This window comes from Nyctibius grandis, chromosome 6 (genome assembly GCF_013368605.1).
Source record: "Nyctibius grandis isolate bNycGra1 chromosome 6, bNycGra1.pri, whole genome shotgun sequence".
Lineage (NCBI taxonomy): Eukaryota > Metazoa > Chordata > Aves > Nyctibiiformes > Nyctibiidae > Nyctibius > Nyctibius grandis.
Genome location: NC_090663.1, coordinates 30,513,761 through 30,541,523, shown reverse-complemented (window position 1 = coordinate 30,541,523; position 27,763 = coordinate 30,513,761). Strand labels below are relative to the sequence as shown.

General features: G+C 38.4%; 1 protein-coding gene across 1 annotated transcript in view; it reads left to right on the top strand.

The window, feature by feature from the left end:
* The window catches only part of CORIN (corin, serine peptidase), a 170,461-nt gene that overhangs the window by 85,962 nt on the left and 56,736 nt on the right, over window positions 1–27,763 (top strand). Inside the window, exons 5-6 of the mRNA XM_068403821.1 lie at window positions 7,026–7,207; window positions 19,826–19,939. Of these exons, the coding sequence (XP_068259922.1) occupies window positions 7,026–7,207; window positions 19,826–19,939 (296 nt within the window). The remainder of the gene's footprint in view (window positions 1–7,025; window positions 7,208–19,825; window positions 19,940–27,763) is intronic.

Here is a 27,763-nt window from a genome sequence, read left to right as displayed (position 1 = left end):
CATTTACCCTCTATTGTTTTAGTCTGTAAAATTGCAATAATGTATTTCTTAATAGGGTGTGGCTGTGGCAGTGCTTTTACCAGTGGAAATACTAGTGTGAAGACACAAAGAAATGCCACAGAAAATAACGAGCACTAGATATATTATAGAATTTACCAGGTTGCATGGAGAGTCCCTGCAAGATGGTTTGTTGTATATTTTATTTAATGCTTTTGCCAGCTTTACCAATTTCTACCTCTCTCTCTCCTGACAGTGTATTCCTGCTTTGCCTGTATGCCTTTGGAGGGGACAATTCAGTTGTCAGATGAGAAAAAAAAAATACTTTTTTTTGCTTTGTCACATGACTTTTCAGCTGAATCAGTTACTTGACCTGGCTTACTATACAGCCTACAAACAGCTGTTATTGCAAAACTGAAAGCAGCACAGAAACAGATATAGGCGTTTGGGAACAAGAGCTGCATATACTGCTGCTTCATCCAGAAAAGACATATCAAAAGCCATGCCCTCAGTGGCTGCTGAGTTTGAGAGCCAGACCCTTGAGCTACATTGAACAATTGTTCCTTAGAAAATCTGTTAAATTCTGTAGAAGGAGGAAAATAAAAGATCTTCCTTGTCCTTACTGCTTCTTGTAGCATACTACTTTGATAATTTCTGGTACTCAAAACAACCATTTAAGTGACTTAAAGAGTCTACTGATGAGCCCTGTGCATGGTAATGTGATTGCGAAGAAGAGAAGTCGATATTACAGGCGTAATTTCTAAAAAGAATTAATCTAAAAATGCAAAATGTCTTCACATAAGTGATAAGGACTAGATCCATGTAGGATTACAATCAGGCAGTTTGAATTCCAGTTTAAGTGAACACTAGGTGATTGGCATGAAGAGGAAGTCAGATCATCTGCTCTCAGGCAGTGTGTAGCCTCCTTGGAAGCTTAAAATCAGTTAACATAATAGTTTTAGAGCATATACTGTATTGTATGTATCTGCTTCAATGAATATTTGATATAAAACTATTTTGATAAATAGCTTCTCTGAAGATACCTTATGCAATTAAAACCCCTTATTTATTCTCTTCACTCTTAATATAAAAGTACATTTTTATTTCTTTTAGTGGCATATGAGTCTTAATGTTGATATTTCTATGCAGCTGAAATAACTGAAGTATGAACTTTTAAGTGTGGGGAGACGAACCACAGAGTTAAAAATATGTCACGTATCGGTTCTTTCATCAAACTCCATCTTCAGCAAGAGTTTTTTCCATGATTATCCTGAAGATAGTATGTTAGAACCTGCTTCTGTGCCTGCCACTGGCGCCATATAAATTATGGTAAGATTGCCATAGACCTGCCAGTTTATTTTTAAAATGATTGGTCTCTAAGTAGCTGTAAATAAGACTAATCAAAATGGAGATTTTTAATAATCTTTTCATCCTTCAGTAGATTAAGCAATATGTCCATACTAAACTTGACCATTATCCAGAAATATTTAATTTATGGAGCACACATGACTGAACATTGAAACTGGGCCAAATATTGCCGTAATTGCTGCATAATCCTATGTTTTCTGGTTTGTCAGAGCTTCTCTATAGACTGCAAATTCTGCTTGGCTTGTTTAATCACTATGCAGTAGTCTTTTAGAAGCCTAGTAATTTCTAAATTATTATTGTGCTGTGTATATATCTGTGGTGGGTTAACCCTGGCTGGATGCCAGGTGTCCACCAAAGCCGCCCAATCACTCCCCTCCTCCACTGGGCAGGGGAAAGAGAATATAACGAAGGGCTCGCGGGTTGAGATAAGGGCAGAGAGAGATCACTCAGCAATTACTGTCACGGGCAAAACAGACTCGGGGAAAACTGATTTAAGATAATGAGAAAATAAAAACTAGATCTTAAAACACCGCTGCCCCACCCCTCCCTTCTTCCTGGGCTCAACTTCACTCCCAAATTCTCTACCTCCTACAGAAGTGAACAGAATATACTGCCTTCAGAGTACTATTTGTGATCATCAGGTGTGCTCTATTGGACCGGGGGGAACCATTTACAGTTAATGAAGTGGGATCACTGCTTACATTTCTCTTCACTGTAATGTAATTTTGTAGTGTATTGTGTTTTCCTAAAAAATAGACAAAAAGTTAACTCTAAGCATATCAGCCTGAAGAAATTAAATGGCTAGCATCCACAAATAGATCAAGTCAATACTCCATTTCAGTTATGTGGCATCTTATTTGTCACACATATTTTGGAACTCAAGCACCTTCTATAGTAAATAGCGGCTTTTCTTTTGGCATTTTCTGTATTAAGGAGCCTCTGTTAAACCAGTGGGTCTGCTCATGTGAATACTTCTGCCTACATGTGATTATGCTAATATAACTTCTTAGAAGCAGTAGGTAAGTTAAAAATGAAAAACTAAAAACTGTCCAAAACCCTAAATAAAAGTGACTGGAGATAGTCACTTGCCTTGCCAAATCCCCTTTATTTAGGGAGTTTGTCAGGCTCCAGTCAGTAGGCAGTGACGGCTACTGCAGAGCTCTTGCTGTGCCCTTTCTTTCTCTCCATATCAAATAGGTTCCGTAAAAAACAGAACAGTGTTTTAGAACACCTTTATCTGAAGAACCATTACAGGTCAGATAATAAACTTTTAATTTGCCAGTACAATGTGCAGAACCAGTAAGTGGTAGCTCTTCCTGTCAGGAGGGACTATTTGTTCTTCGTTTTGTACACAGCTAGATAATGTGCTTTATGGTGCTGAAATTTTCTGCCTTTCAAAATGTTACAATCTGGTGGTGAAAAGTACTGTTTTAGAACACATCTGCTTCTTTCCAGGCAACAAGTAAGCTGCCAGCTAGGAAGCTGCAAGAGACAATTTTAGAGATAAAGATCCTTGGCTTGTTTCTGAGATAAGTTTGATACTGCAGCATGTAAAGTGCATTGTGTAAAAGTCCTTAGGCTTACCTGGACAATATATCCCTAAAGATACCTATTTTGAAACAGTGGTTCCAACTACAGTGTGTAGTGAACTCAGTAGCAACACTGGCAGCACACTCCTCTTGTTAGGTACTAAGCAGAGAAAGGCAACCATACTGACTTCAGAACACTTACGCAAGTGGATATTTTGCTTTACACCAATTTCTTCATGTTACCACGAGTAGTCAGGCAGCTCTGGCAGCTTTTTGTTCCTTGCTTGCAAGGTTTGCTGCCATATCACACGGTTGCTAATAGTACTGTGTTTTTCTCTTATTACTGTAAAATGAAACACGAAGTAAGGGAACTGTTGGGTACTGTGGACTTTTTCACTTCAGGCCACTTACTTGTGCCTGAACAGGGAGTTCTAGCCACGTTTTTGGGGTCGGCAGGTACAATCAAGAGTCAGGCACAAAGTGAAAGATTATATGATCTAAGTGGTGTACTAGGAAAAAGATCTTTTCTATGGCATTAATAATGGTTATGAATGAAGCAAAATTGCATTTGCTAAAGCCCAAAAGGTTCTGCAGTAATTTAGATATAAACTGCAAAGAGTTGTGTTGAAAATTTCATAAGAGTAAGGTACGGGAGAAAACATGTTAGATGTGGTATGTGGGATCTAAATGTGGCCTCGATGTGAAGACACAGAATAAAGTGCAGGTTGACAATGATCCTCAAGATGCAAACCTGAGTGACAGATTGACTTATTTCTCAAAACAGCACTTTGTTCCCTCTCAAACACTAAGGAGACTGTGTATCCTTACAGTAAAGAATATGGTAAGGATTCAGAGTCATGCATTTATATTTTTGCAGTAAAAGTACTACATAGCTAGTTATTTTATCATAACAGGCAGTCAGGCTGGTCAGCCATGATCTACCCTTGATAAATCTATGCTAAGTGTTCCTGATCATTATCTTCCTTTGCCTAGAAAGGTGTTCAAGGAGCTCTTGCTCCGTGATTTTCCTCAGGACTAAATCAGACTAACCAGCTTGAAGTTATCCAGCTTGACCTTTTTGGCTTTTTTTTTGAAGATGAGTGCAACATTTGCCTTTTTCTAGTTGTGAGCAACCTTCTCTGATGACCTTTCAGAGAAGACAGGGATAGGCCTTGCAAGAGCACTGGACAGTTTACTCAGCACCCTTAGATGCAGCCTCTTGGGTCCCATGTTATAGACAGTAAAGACAGTGGACTTTCACAACTGTATTTCTAAATTAGATAAGAAAGTCTTGGTGTTCACTGTTTAAAATATATATATATAGTGTAGAATAAAATATTATATTATGAAGTCAGAAGTATCGTTAAGAATATAATAAATACACATTAAGTTAACATGCTAATCATATTTTAAATGTTGCATATTTTAGAAATTCATCATTCTTTTTTCCTGAATGACAAAACATTGCTTTCAAGCTAAGTAAAAAATTACAATTTATGTAATATTTTGTAATAAAGCAAAGCCAGCAATGCATAATAATGCTTTAAAAAAAAAATTTTACTTGCAAGTCAGAGCAAGAGTTACATTTTTTAATTGTATGTGTAGGTAGAAGTGCCCCAATTTTAATTATGCCTGAGAAAACTTGAACCTTTTTAAACATGAGTGAGATCTTTCCTACTTAGAGCGTGTATGCAACTTCTGCTTTTTGGTTGTTGATTCACAAGTTATGAATGTACATTAGCTTCCTAGTCTTCTGCTGGTAAATTTTTATAATATTTTAAGAGATGCTAAAAGCACTACAGTAAATTTGAGGAAGGAATCCATACATTGAGAAAATGTAGTGATGGGGCATTAGGTACTTATATGAGAGGTCTTTTTTTGCCATTTATATGAATTCTTTCTGTTACCTCATCCAGAAGGCTGACATAGTCTTCTGGTGAAGACCACTCAGATATCTTGTCTTTCCTACTGTATATCTAGGCCTCTCTTCTTCCTTATTTTTGATGGTTATGACACATTGTCTAGCTCTAGAGGTTATGGAAGGCTATGATGCTTTCAAGTTGGAGTTTCGATGTTTATTCAATATGAACAGGTTAGTGTTAGTAGATGCCACCGTCTAGCTGCCTTAGTGCTCCTGCTTTCCAGCAAGAAGAGCTGGGCTTACCAGTGATACGGATGAGAAAAGTGTTTGTATAGGCAGGCAGTGTGTCTCATTTGGGTTGTGTTATTTGCTTGTGTGTGTGGACTTTCAGATGCAATTGCACCTGCTTACTGAGAAGCTTTCCTCCATTGTGCTCCAGTGATAGCTCCCAGAGATGATCCTGATCCTTGCTGGGAAAGGCACTGAACAGTTGTTCTTAGCTAAGACTAATGTTGACTGTGCTGTAGCTTTTCCTTTGCTCCACCAAAATGTTTTTCAGATAAAACGTTACTGGAAACTGGCAGTAAAGCAAAGAACGGTATGTATAGATGGTCAGTTATTCCTTCCTGTTTGCATTGTGCTGCAATAGTCTATCCTGAAAGATAGCTGCCACGTATCAGCTAACTTTGCTGAGGCTTCTTTGCAAGTTCTTGCCTTTTCAAGTCTTGACTGACTTGGCTAGTGTTGTGTTACCTGTAATCTTGTAAGTTTACTCTTTTTATCCTTTTCCAGATCTACAGTAAACATGTTATTATATTTTCTAGATTTTTTCCTTAACTTTGTTGGCTTAATTATGTAGACCTGGAGACAGTTCATAGTTATCTATTTTAATTGGTTTTCCTATCTACATGTAAAAGAAGAATAAAGAAAAAATACATATGCAGGTATATATCTCAGAATAAGGAGACAAGTATGCTGCATTTAAACTTGTTATACTTTTAAAATAGCTAATTTATAGTGCTTTTCTTTAAAAAAATACAATTCAAGTCACGATATTTATTGCAGTTGATTGGACACTCAGTATATTTTGACTGCTTAGGGGAAATAGTGTAAGAGCTCGTAAATGCTAGAAGTGGCTGATATAGTGCTCTCCACTATGGGTTCGTACAGTTTATGTCTGGTGGTTGTTGGTTCTCTCCATGAGCAGCTTCAGCACATTTAAGTTGTCAGAAGGCTTACCCAGTCAGAAACATGAAAGGTTTTTTCCAAGTTAATGATTTTTTTATAAGCTCTTGAAAGTGTGTGCCGAAGTCAGAGAGGAGTGGGTCTGCACAACTGTGGGGAAGAAGGAGAGGATGAAGAAGCAAGTTTTCTCCTCTGTGGTGTCACTACACCTTTATATTGGTTCAACTGTTGAAATCCCAGCTTCAGCTTGCACAGAGTTGAACTTAGAAACTGTTGCAGGAGAAGGGTCTGAGATCACTCAGGCAGATCTGATCTAGTAGTTAGTTTATGGAGTTTTAATCAGTAATTTTAGATATGTAAAATATTTAATAAGTACAGATGGATTGGAGGTCAATACTGTTTACTACACTTAAAGTTAGGATGGGATACAAAGACTATCGCGTAAGCTTACTATGCATATCTTATATGTTACATGCATGCAAAAAATGTCACTTACTAGCCCATTGACATCTGGTGTCAGACAACGGATCTCTCAGCCTCAAGGGGTAACCTTGAGAGGCATCCCTACTCAAGGGCAGATCACCTCTGCACAGCCAGCTGCTATGGAGGGAGAGCTCAACGAGCCCCGATGGCTGCAGATATTTATAGCGTAAAGTGGTTGATCTGTAGTCAGATTTTCTGCTGTTTTTATGCAGTTTTGGCTTCATATCAGCCCAGTCTCCAGCCAAACTGATTTTTTGGGTTTTGTGCTGAGTTCTCACTGATAGCCTCACATAACAGGATTAACTTCATTCAGGCCTACTTGCAGAGCATCTGCCTGGACCAAAGTTCAGTTAGTTCAAACAGGAGGACTGCATCCATCACACTGTTCTGAGCTTGATTTGGGCTTAAATTTAGCCTGAAAGCCAGAGCTGACGTGACCTTCAATAAATAATGAAGATTTGGCACCTTTTTGGTGTAGCTCTGTAGAACGTAAAATTCTTCAAAAGTGTTTATTATTACTTTTTTTCTCTTTTTAAAAAGTTTTAACAATCTACTAGAGTAATAATCCTTTGTATTTTTGTTCTCTGTCTTTTTTTCTCCAGTCAAGGCCTCTTGCCCTGCAGGACATTTTGTGAGGCAGCAAAAGAAGGCTGTGAACCAGTCCTGGGTATGGTAAATGCTTCTTGGCCAGAATTCCTGAAGTGCTCTCAATTCCAAAACAAAACTGAAAATGACACCACTGCAAGGGTGTGTTTCTCACCACACCAAGAAAAAGGAAAGCAGTGTAGGTCTCCATTCTTAATTGTTACACTATGTTCATGAGTTCCTATTTAATAATGTATTTTTTATTGTGTAGGAAAAGCTCTGGGATGAAATTATTATTTCTGGTTCTGTTATTATGTTCCTTCACAGTACTGTGATAAAGTCCGGTTGTCAGTTGGTTGTAGTTTTGCTGTGCTTTAGTTGTTTAGGCTGAATGTTTTTCAGATTGGTATTGATTTGAGGCTTCTTGTTTCGCATCAAAAATTCTGAGCTGTTTCAAGGAAAAAAGGTAGGAGAAAAGTAATATGCCCTTCAAAAATGTTCTGCTGACTTTTTCTTTGTTAAGCTCTAGTAAATACAGGATTGTTATTTGTAGCAGAAACGTGATACGCAGGCCAAATTTCAAGTGTATCTCCTTTTTCCTTGCTGTAAAAATAAGCCCAGAACTGACAGAGAGGTAAACTTTTCAAAAATCATCATTTTTATGCATCCATCCATAGAATCATAGAATCATTTAGGTTGGAAAAGACCTTTAAGATTATCAAGTCCAACCACTAACCTAGCACTGCCAAGTCCACCACTAAACCATGCCCCTAAGCACCACCTCTACATGTCTTTTAAATACCTCCAGGGATGGTGACTCAACCACTTCACTGGGCAGCCTCTTCCAATGCTTGATAACCCTTTCCGTGAAGAAATTTTTCCTAATATCCAATCTAAACCTCCCCTGGCACAATTTGAGGCCGTTTCCTCTTGTCCCATCACTTGTTACTTGGGAAAAGAGACCCCACACCCACCTCTCTACAGCCTCCTTTCAGGTAGTTGTAGAGGTCTTCCCTCAGCCTCCTTTTTTCCAGACTAAACAACCCCAGTTCCCTCAGTTGCTCCTCATAAGCCTTGTGCTCTAGACCCTTCACCAGCTCTGTTGCTCTTCTTTGGACACACTCCAGCACTTCAATGACTTTCTTGTAGTGAGGGGCCCAAAACTGAACAAATTATTCAAGGTGCAGCCTCACCAGTGCCAAGTACAGGGGGATGATCACTTCACTAGTTCTGCTGGCGACGCTATTTCTGATACAAGCCAGGATGCTGTTGGCCTTCTTGGCCACCTGGGCACACTGCTGGCTCATATTCAGCTAGCTATCCACCAGCACCTCTAGGTCCTTTTCCACCAGGTGACTTTCCAGCCACTTTCTAAATACAAGGCATTTCCATCTCCTCAAAGTTGCTGCTCTGTTCTCTAGATCCAAATCCATATGAGATCAGACCTGAGAGCAGCAAGCCTGAGTCTTTCCTCATTGATCCCATTGCTGGAGTTCTCTTGCTGGCATCTGAGACTTTACTGTTGATATGCATCGTCCCATGAGCCTAAGTGACAGAGGCTTGTATGGTCTATCTGTGGGTTCTTTGTTAATGACTTCTGGGTGACAGTAGACAAGAAGAAATGATACGATGAAAATAGGTTTTCATTTTTGTATAAAAAGTCTAAGAAGTTATACACTCAAAACTACCTTAAAAGATCAGTGAGGTTATACAGTGTATCTTTGAATGCTGGTTAATTCTACAATTCAGTTTTTTTGTATATCCTGGGTTATCTCCTTGCACTTTCTGAATATGCATAATGATATAGCCTTAAATTATTGGATCAAGTCTTTTTACCAGTTGGATTCTCTCTATCTGTTAGGGCATGTTTTGAGGGGACATGAAGTAAAGGAGGCTGTTGTCCATACCTAGCTTCACCTGTGGGAACATTTGTAATGGCTGAGGTGGGAAATACACAAAGAGGGATTGTGTCTTGTTGAAGACGGTTGTATGCTTTCCAGGAACATTGTACTCTGCCCACAAGTCTTTTGTAGGGTTCCTGTGGGATTTTGGGCAAGTTGCTGTAGTGAAAGCCACTGGGAGCTGTGTTTTAACCATATGGTATAAATGTATGCTAAATATGCTGAAAAATTAGGTTTAATGGATCTCTCCAATGGGAACCATAAGCAAGTAACTATAAAAACACATTTTTTTTCCATGCCTCAACTTCCCTTTGTAAAATGGGAATAAAACTGTCCTTTTAGTTCACAGGGATGTTGTAACCATATATGTGTTGATACCTTTGGTATCAGTGATTAACATCGTAGGAATTAGGAGTATAATATTTTTGTCTTCATGTGAGGTTCAAATAACAAATAAAGTAAGAGACTGTAGCGTAAATACGTAAGTATGGTAAGGGGTTGTACATTGAACAATGAGAGTAACTAGCAATGAGCAATGAGTGACTAGCATATCATTAATTGAGCACGTTCCTACTGGGCACAGAATGAGGTATAATTCTGAAAAAGCAACAGGTTATTAGAGACCTGGGTTTCATGCATGTGTGGTACACAGACTGAATACAAGGTATGATATAAATGCGCCTATTAGATTTTGACAAATTGTAGCTGGCTGAAATGTTCAAAAGCCCCACCAAATCTAGATAGCTGAACTTTTAGATCAAGCCAGAAGAGACTGCTGAATTCTGAAACTTTCAAGTTTCAGAATATCTTCAGGCTAAGATCATATATTTAATACTGCTAGAGAAGTTGTTTGTTAGAATAGTGCCTGGTTGATGATTCTTCCATAATCTGTATGTCAGGATTTGTATCTATCTGGTAGTGAACTGCATAAATTACAGAGAAGTACACAGTGGAAAAGTATCTAGTTATGATATATACAGAGGAAAGTATCTAGTTATGAGATTTGCTGCCCCTACCTGGCAGGCTGTGGAGACCCAGGCTGCTTATTGGCAGTTCTGACATCCTGTTGTATAAAACAAAAGGCATTTTTAATTGTTTTTTTTTTTAATGAGCTACTGTGCATGATTCTTGGCTATGAATAGTTTTCATGTAGAATGACAGAGAATATTTTGACTTTTTTTATTTAAAAGAATGGTTCTAATGTGATTCCTCTATCACTGAAAAAGGTGAGAGTCCAGCTTCACTAGGCTGTTTCTCCTACAGAAATAAATTATGTTGAATATTTCTTTCTGCAGTTTGTATATTTGAAAGAAATTACTTCTCTGAACACAGTAGAACTGAACAGCAGGGGTCGATTCACTATTCCAATCCCTTTTTACCTAGTGCTCAGCCCAAAGTGCTCTTCACGCTTTTCTCAGGGCTAAGTTCCTGGAAATTCCAAGAGCGTGTCCTTGGCATATGGCTGCTTATGTCTCAACTTTGTGGTTTCTTTTGGGGACTAATGCCTCCAGATTACATGCGGTGAAACCCTCCCTGCTCACATATGCCTTGCATATAATTTGTTTTGTGTGATGATGTAATTTTCATTTGGGGCTTTAGATATTTCTTGTATTTATCAAAAATAAGGTCTGGCTGCTATACCTGCCTGTTTTAGCACAGTATCACCCAATCCAAAACAAAATTTTCTCTTGATTATTTTTGTCTGATTGTGACTAAATACTCTATATCCTCCACATTTTCTGAATTGAAAATTATCACTCCTCAAATAAATCCTTGAACTTCACTTGCCTTTCCAAGCTCTGTTGGAGAATGTTGCTTGACGGATCTTTTAGTTAGAATCCAGAGCATCTATCCTGGGGACAATTACCAGCCTTCCTGAAAAATATTTATTAGTTAGAATCGGGATTATCTAGTGGATATATACTTGTTTGTGTGCCACTGCTGATACTTATCTCTTTGTCTAGATTTTTCCTCCACAGGCATTGCAAATTGAGTGCACGTTACCACTATGGAGAAACTATTATGGCATACATTCCTGATGTGACCGCAGATGTACTGAATGTAATGGAAAATCTGAGCCATATGCCATTATAGTAAAACCATACAAATGTACAAACTGAGTGACAGAGAAAAAAGTGCAGTTCTGTAGACAGGACTGCATCAGTCAGGTTGACATCCTTTTGCACAAGTGACAAGTGAATACCCAGTAGGTAAGAAAACCAGGTATTCTGAAAATAGTTTTAGGAATCCAGCTGTTGAGATTTAAGATAGATGGTTGAACTGGTTTCGCAATTCTAATGAGTTATGAGCATGTAAGGGAGTGAGGGGGAAGCATCATCAGTCATTCATTCCACATGAATGACTATGATGCATTCTGTGAGGGAGAAATCTTGGAAACGTTCCTGGGGGCTGCTATACATATCCCTGCTCACAGAGATATTCCAGCTATTTTTCTTTCTTTCAGCTGTCACTGTGTTTTTCTGTTATTTTATTTGCTTTGACCAGCCAACGTAGCTGATGCTGTTAAAACTGTGGAGAAAAAAACACAGTAGCTTGAATGAGAAGTAAAGCAACACAATGAACTGACTTACATTACCATGGAGTTCTCACAAGAGCCCTGAAATTATTTTTCAGTTAATTTGAATGGTAAAATGGTTTCAAAAGCAACAGTGAATATGATCCTTCTGCTTTTTATACAGGGAAACTGTATAAGCGACAGTATGGAACTGTCAGACAATGTTCACTTTTGTGTTATTACTGAAGAGGCATTACGAATGTCTGTTTCTGTTAAAAAATGATGCACAAGAGGCCTGAACTGCACTTCATAGCCATGACATTTGTAATAAATAATAGTATATAAAAGACATAGTACATTAAAATCTAAGTATAGAATATAAATTCTATTGCATTGTTATGTTGCATATTATTTATACTGTTAGTTCTTAAGGTACAAAAAAGTATATAACAAAAGCCAATGAGACCTTTTTTCCAGTGAGAAACTGTTTTTAAATAACTATTAGTTGTACCAAATTATGAAAACATTTTTCATATCCTTTTTTCCAAGAACAAATTTACAGTTTTGTCTTAGGAGATTTTATCTCTCCACAGAATTTTTTTGGAGTGCTTCAAGTAGTAAAAGTGAAATTACATTTTTTTCAGGTGCCTTTTATTGCAAATCCTCCTGTGATCACAATTTCATTTTTATTGGAGTAAATGTTACGAATTTCAGTCCTGACTCAGATTTAATGGAGACATTAACTTATTTTTTCTTTATGTTAGTAAAAAATATTTCTCTTTTCTTTGCTTGTTTTTTTCTGAACAATGTAAGAAAGGACTTTACATGCTGTAATGGTTTCTGGGTATTCTAATAATTCCTGTATACTACAAATGCATATGCCTTCCTATTAGTAGTTAAACTTTATATCCGTAAAAAGGAATGAATAAAAAAAAGAAATAATGAAAAGGAATGAAAGTAAGTAAATATGTGTATAAATAACGCGACATAGTAAGTAGAATTAAATCATAAGTAACACAGAACTTTTCTGTTCTGTAAGACAAATCTTTTTGAACTTTTTACTCACGGGTTATTGCAGCAGTTTTTCAGTTGGATACAGTCTTTTAATTAATTTTTTCTGGTTAGAAAACTTATAGTAGTTGGTGAGGGGAAAACCATTGCTGATAACCCGGATAATCTCCCTTCTTGGCAAAAACATAGAAATTAATTATTGTACATATTGATAAGTGCTCTGCAATGTTCAAGGGCATGAAAGGGCTACATGCACATATAATTGGAGTGAGCTCTTTCAGCTGTTTGAAGATGCCACCACAGGAGCTCTTAGCCTGTTTTAAGCTGGATAAGAAGCATTTAATTGGAGCACCACATTAAGAATATTAGCAATAGTCATTAACAGTTAATATATAATGTTTTAAGATATTGTAAAACAAATAGTTAATAGATGTGTTAACAGCACAACTATAGACTTCAGCAGTACTTGTCTCTTATAATAGCATTACCTTTACCCAAGTTGAGCTTTGAGTTTTGCAGTAACTCAGCCGAACTACTAATATTCTTAACTGAATATGCTTAACTAACATAGATCTTGTTTTGTTTTGTTCCAAGAATATAACACCAATAAAAATTGTTCCAATACTCTATTTTTCCATGATGCCAGTTTATCTTCTAGGATTTTTCACCATGGTATTAATTTATAGAATTGTCTTTGAGGAATACCTTTGAGCAGAGATTCAAAGGCAGTATCTGGTTACAACCAGGTATTTATTTTTCTGTTGGCAATGTGAAGCTAATTATACACATCCAATACAGAATTTATTTGAGAAACAGCTTTTAAAGTCAGGAAGACATTATCTTTCTTTTGTGCCCTTGCATTCACTTAATGCAGTGAAGAGAGAGGTGATCTGTGTATGTGTAACATTGATACTGAACAGCTGCAAAAACACCAATAGTTGAATATTTTTTTGAGGGAGACAATGTTTTTCAGGATTATGGTGGTGTTTCATGTGAGGAAACATAAACAGTTGAAAAAATTACTTCCCCCAAGCACTCATTCTTTACTTCTGTTGAGTCTGCATTGTATTTTATTATGTCCTTTGATTTTGTTTTTTCTCCAGCTCTGCCTTCCCCACCATTTATCTCTGCCTGTCTTCTTGTTGTTTGCCTATTTCTTTTCCAGCTTGGAGTTTCCTCTGTGGAGTTCCCTTTCCACTTGAGTGGAAAAGAAAGGTCTTTTGTGTTCTTTCTCCCACAGTGTTTTGCATCATAAGGAAATATAGAAATGGACAGTTTCTTGGGGGAAAGGAGTTGCCAACTTTCCTAATTCTGTGATTGTGATCCTAGTATCAAAACTTTCTAGAATTGACAGCTACAAGATGCATACACTGTACTGCAGGGTACATAGGGTATAGGGAGCAGGTGATTAAAATTTGCAGGCAAGAGAATACAGGGATTTCTCTGTGTCCCACTGTGCTATTGTGACTGTATTAAGTCAGACGAAAAGTCCGTCTATCTTGTAATGCTGACTCCGAAAGCTGCCAAAATCAGATGCCCAGGGAAGAATAGAACAGGGCAAGACTATGTGGCAATACCTTCCCCAAATACTTCTGCATTTTCCTTCTGAGATTCAAGGACTTTTCTGTAATTTGTGACCCACCATAGATTTTTCTTCTATTAATGTGTCCCTTTGTTTGATGGATCTATGTACATTTTAGCATCCATAGTGTCCTGTTGCAAAGTGTTACATCTTATCTATGCATTGCATGAAGAGTACCACCTTTTGATTGTTTTAAAGGCAATTTTATTTGATGCTTTCTAGTTCTTTCATAGCATTAGACAGTGAATGTTGTCTCCTCTTCAGAAAAAAATTAGCAGCACTTTTTATGGTCATTTTCACAGATATACAGTGCTTTATCTGTTGCTATACCTTGAAATGCAACGAGATGTCGATCTTGAGGATGGTAGAATAATATGTTTATTTCAGCCTGTGCTATCTGCAGCTTTCCAGGGACCTGCCCACATAATCTTCTATAGATAGCATTCCAGTAATCTAGCTGGGAAGTACAGCACATAAATGGTCTTGGCTCCTCAGAGACACTTTTGATAGTACACCAGACGCAGGTAAAATAAAGCGCTTTTTGCCACCAATGGTGTTTAGTCAGGGATATTGGAAGCTTTTCCAGATTGTAAACCTTTCTGGGGAAGGTATAAAACAAGCAAGTTACTCTGTCAGCAAGGGTTCCTTCCATTTTCTTTGGGTTTCTTTTCCTAACACTGTTTCTTCTTCAGGAATTATTCTTCTTACGTATTTTGGGCACCTTTCTGTAAAGTTAGAAACCTTCTTTAAAATATATTGCATAACTAGCTTTCACTGCAATAACCATGGCCCCATTACACAACTGGAAAATAATGTTTTTATTGCAAAATCAAGATCATGTGCTGCCCAAGTGGAGAGTGCACCTGGGAATGTAATAGAAAAGATTTTGAATTATTCACTTAAGTTTTTATTACAAACACATTTTTCATACAAGGGTGTGTGTGTCAATTGACTAAGTCTAAGATTGCCCTCTTTCTTGGGGATGATAAAATAATATTTCAGGCTTAGAAAAGCATGTAAATGTGTTGGAAAAAAATAATCCCCTGCTGCCAAAAGTTAAGAGTACAAATGAAGGTGCTGAGAGTGTGTCTGTGTGTGTATCCATTGCCATAGTGCAATAGAAAGGACTGCTATGCTAGGACCGCAAATAAAATTTGAAATCTGGATAATTAATTGCACATGCAGTCAGTGAAAGCTGGAGCTATTTGTCATTTTTGAAAAACACACTCTGCATGTTTAGGCATGCCCACTGCTCAGTGGCACGTCACAGCATCCACTGTGCACCTAGGGGTTCAGCAAATTTTGAAGAACATCACGTTGCTATACAGAAAGGCTTATCGTGATCAGAAATTATTGTATTTTTTGTAGGCACATTAAAGGCTCCCCCTTTAGTCCCAAAGGCAGTTTTAACAGGTGTAGATTACCTGAATTGTCCAAAGTGATGCAAAAAGTTTGCAGCAGAGCTGGGAAGAGAACCTTTATCTCTGGAACACATAAAAGACTCCTTATTCTGTAAGAACATCTTGCCTTGCCTGGGCTTTTTTTAATGGCGTTGCTTCATGGTGCTTTTATAAATCAGCTAATCTGTAACAAATAAGATCACATATCGATTTTTTTGTGAATAGCTGATTTTTTTCACTATTAAAAATCAAGTCGAGCTGATGGTATTTAATAAGACAAGGCATGAAATTCAATTTTACTGGAGAAAGTAATGAGCTTTTCCTAGAAATTTTCTGTCTGCTCCTCAACCACAAAATAATTCGGGATTTTTTGTAAATCAGAAAACAGAAAAGAAAGAATCTTAGGGAAAAGGGTGGTGGAGACTTGTACTGTGTAAGGGAATATTAGCTGTATTTGCAGGTGGGATTTTCCTTAAAATGAGGCAGTGGTATTTCCATCAGATTTAAGAGCAGTTATCATGAGATAGAGAAATAATACTTTGCAACTGTGAAAATCATAATATACTGACAACAGAAGGTGATCTTGCACCGTGCTGAAAATCTAGATCAGCCCTTGTAGATGTCAAAACATGACTGTTCACTTTTAATGAAGGGAACAAACCAGTTATTAATATTCTAATGTCTAGGAGTTGCATTATTTGGACGGTGCTCGGGAAAGCATAGTTTTAAAGAAAGTGAATGCTCACTTTGCAAATGGTGGCGTATCTAATACACTGCGCAGGGACAATGGGCACACTACTTTTGTGGTGAAGGATGTCTTCCATGTGTACTGTGAAGTCATGGAAAGGCAGAGGTGGCATCTGGGATAACTGAAAAAATAATGAAGAACTGAGGACAAGGAATTCCTGCTTGTCAATATCACATTATTCTTCTAATGTAGCTGGCCAAAGGCATCAAACAGCTGTTGGAACTTGAGATATGTCTTTGACTGCCAGGTAGCATCAGACTAACAGAAATAAGGCACCACGAGGAGCCAGGCTGAGCAATCAGCCTGCTGTAACCCAACAGCCAAGGACCTGAGGTCTCCATCAGGGAGCAGCAGGAGTGGGGCTGCTCCCTCCAGGCAGGCAAGCTGGGAGCTGAGGTCAGGCTGTGCAAGGATGCAGAGCCTGAATGCAGCAGGCAGAGCTGGCCCTAGACACAGCAAAGTGATGAACTAGGTCCAGGGTGCAATCATAGAGCCCAGTCAGGAGGTGAGACCAGAGACAGGACTGGTGACAAGGCTTGAATGTGGCTCCAAGCCCATCTAGGAACCAGGGCCAAAGTTAAGGCTGCAGACCAGCTACTATGTATATATGAGGGATCCATCCAGGAGATGGAGCTGGATATCAGGCTGTGCCTACAGCAGTGCTCAGGCAGGGCTTGAGCCCATGGGCAGGGTGTGGGTGGAGGCCCCAGGTGAGGCTGCTCAAGGTCATTCAAGGCCATTCAAGGCCTATTGGTGCACTCATGGCTCTGACAGTCATTATGGGCAGGTTGTCCTGGTGGATTCAAGAATGCAAAAGATTGTCAAAAAGCTGTACTCTAGGCTGTAGGTTGTACCTGGTAGCTGCAGATTAAGGGTAGCAGTGAAAAGAAAAACAACGCAACTGAGGAATAGTACAAAACCATGGAGATCTCAGGCCTAGGTCTAGAAATGGTCCTGGTCATCATTGGAACTGCTTCGAGAGAGTGAGGAGAGAGAAAGGTATTACAGTATCACGAAGACTGACATTGTCCCTTGCCAAAGTGAAGGCAGCAGCAGGGCTGAAGGATGCTGGTCTCCCACCAACAGCCAAAATTCCCAGTAAGAGACTGTTGTGAAGACCAGCACACTTCAAGACGTAAGAGGCTTACTTTGTCATAACAGGGAGATAAACTTTTTTTTTTCTGATTTAGGTTTAGATTTTTAGGAATACACTTCTATAAACCACTTTGAATTGTTCAGCTGATTCCTTGTTTGTCATTGGACAAATCTCTTGGGCCTCCTATCCTTCAGCTTTTCACATGTGGAACAAAAAAGAGGCATAACACTGCAGTCTAAAGCACTGTAAGATAAAAGCCATGTGTTTGAGATTTTAAGAAAAACGTTTCCGTCAAGTTTTCTTTTATGTTACACTTACTAAAATCAAAAGACACATCACTAAATTATGAATTCCTGAAATTCTATGAAGCAGTATGGCTTAACAACCAAATAAAGCAGATAAAAATTGATGTAGCAGTACGGAGAGTCAATATATATTAGTTCACGTTTCTCATCTCTTTCTACCTTTCATCTTTTATATCCTTAAATTGTGTCTGCGTGCCTTGTGAAACACTGCCAGATTTCATCGGCACCACTTTGCTTTCCATTTTGTTTCATTTTTATATTTTTATTCTTCTGAAGACGTATAAAATGAGATTACTTGTATGCTCTGAGTTACTTCACAACAGACTGTTCTGTTGGAAGAGATTAAAAAAGAACTTTCCCTCCTTTTGTAAGTGAAATGTTGGCTCCAGAAAGAGGAGTTTAAATGGGACGTTACCAGTGTGTAAGTTTAGGTCTGATCTTTCACTTAAGCTCAGTTTTTGTTTGCTCAAGAATGTGCTTAATCAATACATTATTGTGGTTAATACTTTGCTGTTAATTCTACTGAGTGCAGCACCAAGTAAAATGTTGACACAAACTTCATCATAGTCATTGATTTATTAATGGCTTCATCTGAAATTTGTGTAGTGTGTTACCTTTATGGTATCATTTACTGCAGTGCCAAACTGAGGTCATAAAAGCTCATTATACTAAAAATTATATCATTAGATATTTGGTTATTTTTCCTTAATTTAATTTTAAACTGCACTCTTCATGAATATACTTGTTGATAGACATGTTACGAGGAATACAAAATTATGATGAGAATATGCGTTTATTTGCTTTTGGGATGTAGATTATAAATATACTTTCCAGACTTTGTTAAGCATCAGGTTCAGAGAATAAAGGGAGATAAATAGGAACTGAATTCTCCTGTAAGAACAGGAAAAATGCAAATTTAGGCATTTTAAAATGAGAAATATGGAGCTATGTTGTGATCAGGTGCAAAATGACTTTACTGGAGGAAGAGATTCTATAGCTGCTGCTGCTGAAACTGATGTTTTTTCATACCCGTGATTTGCATTGTGGCAAAGTTTGAAAGCTACAATTAGAGATCTTTATTGTTCTTGGCAAACTTGGATACAAAGTTTGAATTACAATGGAATTTCTATGAGTAGAATTTTGAACTTTCATGAAATTTTATTGTTTGAACTTGCTGTTATCACACATGGATACATGTAAAAACTTTACACTGGCAAAGTGACAGGATTTTTTCGTCCATCTCTGAAAGCTACTTCTCATTTCAGATATGTATGCTTAAAGTAAACTTATTGGGGGGGTTTGCTGATCTTTTACTGGAGGGGAAACTATCTGTTTTGTTTAGCTTTGTTGGGTAGCCTGACTGTTAACTGTGGCTTTTGAAAAAAAAACAACCCAGCAAACCAACAACCAGGTTCTGTGCTGAATATTTGCTTTTCTACTTGACATCTTTACTTTGCATCCCCATGTAATTTTCACTTGATATCTTTCCCCATCTGTATGCTTTACGGGGATTTTTCTTAGCCAATATTTTTTAAAGCAAAGGCTTGGAAGTTTGGTCTCTATTGCATGGACTAAGGTGTAAACAAATTAATGGTGACCTGCATCTTTATATTTTAAGTGCCTTGAAGGACTTGAATGTGAAGATGTTATGAGTTCCCTCCCTTTGAACATAATGGGCCTGCAAGGTATCTCTGGTGAGATACCTAAAGCTCTAGGGGTTTTTTTTTGTCTCTTTAGGTGTCTCAGTTCCCCATATATCAAATAGCAACGATGACTGTCTTCTAGTGTTCAGGGAGTTATAAGAATGTTTGAGGAATCCTTCCCCTCTAGAAACGTGTCTGTGCTATGACACTGTTAAGTCTCAACTTGGTAATCTTTTGCCTGAACACCTAGGCTGGGAAGATCCATCTGTAGTACCTTTAGTTGGATATAGAATCTCATGCATCTATTTAGTGGAAAAAAAAAAAAAAGATTGTTTAATCCCATCCTAAGGTCAGTTTTTAACAGTTACTCTGTACAGCTGCTTTTTAGAGGGAATGGTAGATTGAACTTCACTGATTAACTCAGCCTAGATACCTATTTTTGAAATAACAGAAGTTAGATGAAAATGCTAGTTTGCGCTTGCTTGAATTTGATTAATTGGGGGTTTCTTGCTTAAGTGCATCAGTTAAGACTTATTGTTCTGTCTTTTATTTCTGCTTATTTTTCCTTACCCTGAAAAGTTTAACATGCATTCTTTTTTTTTCTTCTCTTTTCCAGCACTGTGCAGAGGAGAGGAGAGTTTCTTATGCGCCAGTGGTATCTGCATCCCAGGGAGACTGCAGTGTAATGGCTACAATGACTGTGATGATTGGAGTGATGAGGTCCATTGCAGTAAGTTTCTTAAACCTTGCAGTGTTCCGTTGAAGCATTGAATCCATTCAGGGAAACCTAAAAACTAAAGAAGGCTGTTGGTACAGAACAGGAGCTTTGCATAGTATTCGTGTATATTGACATTTAGACTCACTCAGTTGCAGTTGAATGTGTTTACCTCTGCTCATTCTGTCCACAGCACGTGTTTTTGATCTATTGAATTTTATGCCTGGAAGCAGATTCTAAGATTTCTGCAAGGAGTTGTGTGGAAATTAGAAATATTTTGGAACTTTTTTTTTAAATGGATCAATAACATGCATCAGAAGAGCACTTCTGATAATAAACTGAAGACTGTTAGTTGTATCTTTTTCCTAGTCCTTGGCATTGATTTTACAGCACATGCAAAACCATCTGTTTAGAAAGTTTTTTTGGCCTCAACCCTGGATGTGGTTTATTTAAATAAATCCCAGTATATGGTGCAGTAGAAAAGAAAAATGAATATACATGCTTAATATCTTAATTTCTTACTTATTTCTCTCTGGTAGTATGTATCTTTAGAGCTCCTGTGTGTTTTTTTGTGTTGACAAAAACATCCTTGGACTGCTAACACCTTTAGAAAAGCTGAGCAAATGTACAGTAGGAAAACAATGAAAAGGAAGAAAAAAGAAAAAAAAGAAAATATGGAACAACTACTAAATAGTGACAATAGTAGGACATGATGCCACAAAAGAGTGCTGTGCATTCAGACTTTGGAAAATGTCAGACCTGGGGCTGAGTTCCAGACTGTGCAGTTTAGACTCACCTCAAAAGGTTTGTTCTTATTAGTGATTTAAGAGCCTGGGCATTCCAAGACTCACAAAGCTGCTTTTAAGGAAGCTGCTGATAGATTTTATCCGGGATACTCCAAGGAATAAATGATGGCTGCAATTTCCTCCTGATCGCAATATGAATGAGGCTGGAGCTTGCTTTTCCTTTAATAGCCTGCAATTTTTTTAATGGAGATCGGTATAACTTCTGTTACATAAAAAGTATTGGATGTTTTTATCTTTGAATTTTTCCTGTCAGTGTTAACTTCAGTTTTTAATGTAAGCTAAAAAATTTAAAAATGCCTATGAGACTATGGCTCTCAAGTTCCATTAGAAATGGGAAAAGAAGAAATCAGTAATATAAGAATAAAAATATTACATGTCTTGAAAAAAAAAGCATTATAAATTTCGTGAGTTAAGATTGCTTTTAGAAGAAAGTCTGTCTGTTAAATGATAAAGGGTTTATAGGCAGAGGATGTCTTTTATTAGGATACTTGGTAACTGCTGGGGAGAGCGTGTGGAGGTCAAATAAGACCTTCTTGAATTACATAGCAGAAATAGCAAAACCAAAGAGGACTTATTTGCCTGAAAGCTTGTCTGATAAAAGATGCTGTGTTTCCTGCAGTCCTTGCCCCTCTCAAATTCTTAAGTCACCTCATAGAATCATAGAATCGTAGAATCATAGAATAGTTTGGGTTGGAAGGGACATTTAAAGGTCATCTAGTCCGAACCCCCTTCAATGAGCAGGGACATCTTCAACTAGATCAGGTTGCTCAGAGCTCTGTCCAGCCTGACCTTGAATGTTTCCAGGAATGGGGCATCTACCACTTCTCTGGACAACCTGTTCCAGTGTTTCACCACTGTAATGACTATTAACCCTAAAAATATATTTTCTTCAAGTCCAGCCAATATATGCAATTTTAAGTGTATGAGTAGTTTGAAGAGTCTGCCTTATTCCTGTAGGGATCATTATAGATAACTGAAGGTAATAATTTTATAATGAATGAATAATTAAATTTATGAAATTATAGATTTTTTAATTCTTAAAACACTTTAATCAAAGTATATGCTATCAAATTTAAGTCTTATCCTAGGCTCATTCATAAGGTGTTTCAGTTCTGTTTCAAGATAGTACAGTAGTTAACTTTCACAGTGACTGATATTTACATAATAATGAAAATATTCAGTACTCCCAAAATTTAGTTGCTATTCACCATTTAATTATTAAATATTTTGCAATATTTAGCAATATTTGAGAAAGAAAATAAAAATTTGAATTTTTATGCTTTGTTCTGTTTTGTATAAACTGAATTCTTATTGCTAGTGCTTACACATAGCTTTTCAGTGTTTAATGGGACCCAGAACAACACATGGAAAAGTTTTCTCTTCTTATTAAGTCCAAACTATATTCGCTTATAGGAAAGTTTTATCTAGCATGAAATTTATTTTCAGATTTTTGTTGTTAACCTTGAGGATGGGGGGAATGGAGTATATGAAACAATAACAGCAGATTTAGCTTAGAGTAAACAGCATTAATGCATTGAAGAGGATAACTAAGTATAAACGTATGGCTCACTTCTAGTCTAATTTCTGCTCCATTGATTGCTGGGAAGCTGTTTTGTCTGCATGAGAATCATAAAGAGTGTGGGCAATATAGATGGAGAAAAATATTTGGACTCTTTGTTCTAGCAAACAAACTTATGTAGCAGTAGATTGTTTAGGAGCAAAAATTACACAGAAATGCAAGTATATCTAGTGCTGGAGTCTTATGAAGAGACCACATGACACTCTTTGTAATCTCCATGAGTCGATTGGAGCTGTGAGGAGAATCTTTTTATTACAGTTACTTCCCAAATGATATTAAAAGGCTTTTAAACTCAAAAGGCCAAACTTTATTAGAATGTAAAAAAGAAATTAACCCTTTAAAAGAAAAAAAAACCTTTAAAAGAGAAAACTGGAAGAAGCTTGATAAGACAGAATAGAAATTAAAAGGATTTACAAATAAAACTGCCTTTACTGACTGTGGCCTTGAAGGTTGGGTCTTTGGGCTTATTTTCAGTCAACTCAGGAACTTTCTTTTTCTCTGCAAGTTCTGTTCTGTGTTCTTTTGACCTTGGGAAGTTTCTTTATCATAGTGCAGCCCTGTCCATGTGTTTGTTTCCTGCCCTTTCCAGCTTTGTTTCAGTCTCTGATGTGCTTTAGGTTCGCTCCTTGTTGAATTCTTGCTCTGCCTTCTTTATTTTGTAAAAGCTGTAACATAACATGGAACTGCATGCAAACAGATAGGTTTCTCGGGGGTGACAATAATGGTGCCGATAATTAATTTTGGCAGGAGAAATAGATTTCTCTCAGCTGCACACTGTATCGAAGTCACAGTAATTAATTTCATTATGATCTATGTTAATGAGATGGATTGAAAATTGAGGTGGATTGAAAACTGGATGAAGTGTTGGGCCCAGAGGTTGGCAGAGGCATGAAGTCTGTTTGAAGGCCAGTAACCAGCCATGTACCCCAGAGTCCGTACTGGGTCCCAGTGTGTTCAACATCTTCATTAACCACCCAGATGATGGGCAGAGTGTACTCTCAGCAAGTTTGCTGATGACACTAAACTGGGAGGAGTGGCTGTCACACCAGAGGGTCATGCTGACATACATAGGGACCTCAATAGGCAGGAAAAATGGGCTGACAGGAACCTCATGAAGTTCAACAAGGAAAAGTAGAGTCCTGCGCCTGGGAAGGAACAACCCCCTGCACCGATATATGCTGGAGGCTGCCCAGCTGGAAAGCAGTTTGGCAGAAAAAGACCTGGGGTTCCTGGTTGACACCAAGTTAAACATGAGCCAGCCATGTGCCCTTGCCACAAAGAAGGTGAATGGTCTCTTGGACTGCATTAGAAAAAAGTATCCTTCCCCTCTACTCAGCACTGGTGAAGCCACACCTGGAATACTATGGCCAGTTCTGGGTTCTTCAGTACAAGAGGCACCTAGACATAATGAAGAGAGTCCAGTGAAGGGCCATGAAGATGTTCAAGGGACTGGAGTATCTGTCCAATACAAAAGGCTAAGAAAGCTGGGACTATTTAGCTAGAGGAGGCTGAGGGGGCGTCTTATCAATGTATATAAATGCCTGAAGGGGAGGGTTCCTCCCAAACATCAGGAAACATTTTTTTTTTACTGTGAGGGTGACCAAGCAGTGGCACAGATTGCCCATAGAGGTTGTGGAGACCCCATCCATGGAGATACTCAAAAGCCATCTGGACGTGGTCCTGGGTAACTGGCTCTGGGTGACCCTGCTTGAGCAGGAAGGGGTTGGACCAAATGACCTCCAGAGGTCCCTTCCAACCTCAACTATTCTGTGATTCTGAGAATGGAATTAGTCCTCGGTGTGTCTAGGAATATTTTTTCACCTAGATATTTACAGCACTTTATAGAATTTCAAAACAGGATTCTGTAAATTGTATCTAGTTGTATCTTTGTAAGGGTATTTGGTGGATTTAGATTCAAAAGACTGAAGCTTGCCACTGTAATTAGATACATTAAATGAAACACAGGATTTTTGAAAACAATATCTGGAAGAATGTTTCTAATGTATGCTTTACAATTTTAATTAAAATATTCTTGTTTGTTTGGATTTGGATTTAAACATTTTGTATTTGTGACCTAAGCATGAGTACTATTACATTTCCTGATATGAGAATGGGGAAGGTGAAACTGCTGCTAAATAATTCCAGTAAGATTTTGAACCTTACGAATTGCAATATAATATGTACAACAACCTGGTATAAATGATTTAATTTTATGCTTTGTTTGAAAATCAAATTAATCATTGTTTCTGTAGGAAATTAATGTAACGAAACTTAAAGGGTGACCTAATTGAGAAGAAAGGCTGTATGTATCCTAAACAAAAATTATTTCACTCACTTGCACTCAGTCTATCTCATTGATTTAATTGTCTCACCCTTAGTGTGTACACAAGTGGTCTGTCCAGAATCACTTGTTTTTGACAGTGAAAAACACTGGCTTTTGTGTCCTCATAACATCTTAGTTTCTTTTTGGTTGGCAGTGATAATTTACTCTTCTAACAAGCATTTTACTGTCTTATGGATTGAGTATTTTTTTGAAAATATTCCTGAGACTTAAATTTCTTTGCTTTCCTTGTGTCTCCAGGGTTGTTCTTGATCTTCGGGATCGAGTGCACCCTCAGTAAGTTTGCAGACGACACCAAGTTGGGCGGGAGTGTTGATCTGCTTGAGGGTAGGAAGGCTCTGCAGAAGGTTCTGGACAGGCTGGATCAATGGGCCGAGGCAAACTGTATAAAGTTCAAAAAGGCCAAGTGTCAGGTCCTACACTTGGGTCACAACAACCCCATGCAACGCTACAGGCTTGGGAAAGAGCGGCTGGAAAGCTGCCTGGCTGAAAAGGACCTGGGGTATTGGTTGACACAGAGCTGAATACGAGCTGGCAGTGTGCCCAGGTGGCCAAGGCGGCCAACAGCATCCTGGCTTGTATCAGAAATGGTGTGGCCAGCAGGACTAGGGAAGTGATTGTCCCTCTGTACTCGACACCGGTGAGGCCGCACCTCGAATATGGTGTTCAGTTTTGGGCCCCTCACTACAAGAAAGACATTGAGGTGCTGAAGCAAGTCCAAAGAAGGGCAACAAAGCTGGTGAAGGCTCTAGAGCACAAGTCTTATGAGGAGTGGCTGAGGGAACTGGGGTTGTTTAGTCTGGAGAAGAGGAGGCTGAGGGGAGACCTTATCGCTCTCTACAACTACCTGAAAGTGACAAGTGATAGGATGAGAGGAAATGGCCTTAAGTTCGCCAGGGGTGGTTTAGATTGGATATCAGGAAAAATTTCTTCACCAAAAGGGTTATCAAGCATTGGAAGAGGCTGCCCAGAGAAGTGGTTGAGTCACCATCCCTGGAGGTATTTAAAAAACATGTAGATGTGGTGCTTAGGGGCATGGTTTAGTGGTGGACTTGGCAGTGTTAGGTTAATGGTTGGAATGGATGATCTTAAAGGTCCTTTCCAATCAAAACGGTTCTATGATTCTATGATTCTTGTTTCCTTATCTTTAGGTCAGGTTGTTATTCATCTTCTTGATGCCTGATCATTTAATTGAAGTCACGCTTACAGTGCTCTGTAGTAATTAACATATAGCATTCCTTTAAATCTTGTTCTGCTCTTGCTTCTAATGCCATCATGCACACACATATTTCATTTCATATTTAATCCATACTAATCTTAATATTTCTTTTATCCATCTCTACATTTCCTCCCCCATTTTTGTTAAAGAAAGGACAGGTGCAGTAAAAGCAGAGCAGCTCGCTTGCCTGCTGCTTCAGTGTTAATTCCAGTAACCTGATGGGTGCATTGATTTGTTCTTGTAATGCTGTTATCAGCTTCATGAATGACAGGATGAGGTGACATAAGATGAAGCTTATTCACCTCAATAACTTTGGTCTTAAAGGTACTGCCCAATCAGGTTTGGTTCATAATTCCAGATAAAAAAAAAGTAGATGTATCCAGAGGCATTCTCCTGGGATATCCAGGTTCCTGTCAAAGCTTCCCTCATCTGCAATCCCAACATACAGGACTTATATTTGTTTCAGATGCTACCAGCTTGGAGAAATGTCTCTGGTTTTCAGTTATCAACTGACATACATGAGGGAGGGAGTCGTCTGTCCCTGTGCAGGTGACTTTATCTGAGCTAAATGTCTGAACTGGCTGTATGAAGAATCAGCTGAGAGAAACAGACAGTTCTGATGCATGATTTGTCTGATTTTAAGCAGATAATTTAAATGGGCTTTGTGCTTTAGAAACTAAATTATGTAGATGTCTGAAGTTACATGAGTGAATCTTACAGCTGTGCCTCTTTAGTTTTAATGTTGAAAATTATATACATTACGAAATGCAGAAGTCTCTGGTTTTGATCTTTTTCATATTAATAGTTCTTCCTAGAATCTTCTTTCAGGATTCTGCATCAAGAAACTGATCACATGATGCAATCACTTTTCTATTCCTGGCTCGACACTCATTTTTCTCTTCTTCCCTTTGATGGGCCATAATAAGTATGCAGGCAATAGGCTTTAGCAGAATCAATCCCTCTTTTTGAAAGTATAGTTTAATTTACTTAGCAGTGTCACTTTTTTTACACAGCTGCAGCCGAAAACTGATATTTAGGATTTCATCATGTTGCTTATACCACTTACTCTGTGACTTTGTGCAATGGAAGGTACCAGCTGAGGAATAAGAATTCAGCTCAGCCGTCTATCACGTAGGAATATGAACAGGAAAGAAGCTGTAACGCTGATCTACAAATGCATAAATTATCAGTGCCAGAACTTGGAACTGTCAGAAGGATTCTGATGAGCAAGTTTTACATGTAATTGTGAACTGGCTGAAGGAAAGAAGCCAGAGAGTGGTGGTCAATGGGACAGAGTCCAGTTGGAGGCCTGTATCTAGTGGAGTCCCTCAAGGGTCGGTACTGGGACCAGTTCTATTCAATATATTCATTAATGACTTGGATGAGGGAATAGAGTGCACTGTCAGCAAGTTCACTGATGACACCAAACTGGGAGGAGTGGCTGACACACCAGAAGGCTGCGCAGCCATTCAGAGGGACCTAGACAGGCTGGAGAGTTGGGCGGGGAGAAATTTAATGAAATATAACAAGGGCAAGTGTAGAGTCCTGCATCTGTGCAAGAACAACCCCATGTATGAGTACAAGTTGGGGGCAGAGCTGTTGGAGAGCAGCATAGGGGAAAGGGACCTGGGGGTCCTAGTGGACAGCAGGATGACCATGAGCCAGCAGTGTGCCCTTGTGGCCAAGAAGGCCAATGGCATCCTGGGGTGTATTAGAAGGGGTGTGGTTAGCAGGTCGAGAGAGGTTCTCCTCCCCCTCTACTCTGCCCTGGTGAGGCCGCATCTGGAATATTGTGTCCAGTTCTGGGCCCCTCAGTTCAAGAAGTACAGGGAACTGCTAGAGAGAGTCCAGCGCAGAGCCACGAAGATGATTAAGGGAGTGGAACATCTCCCTT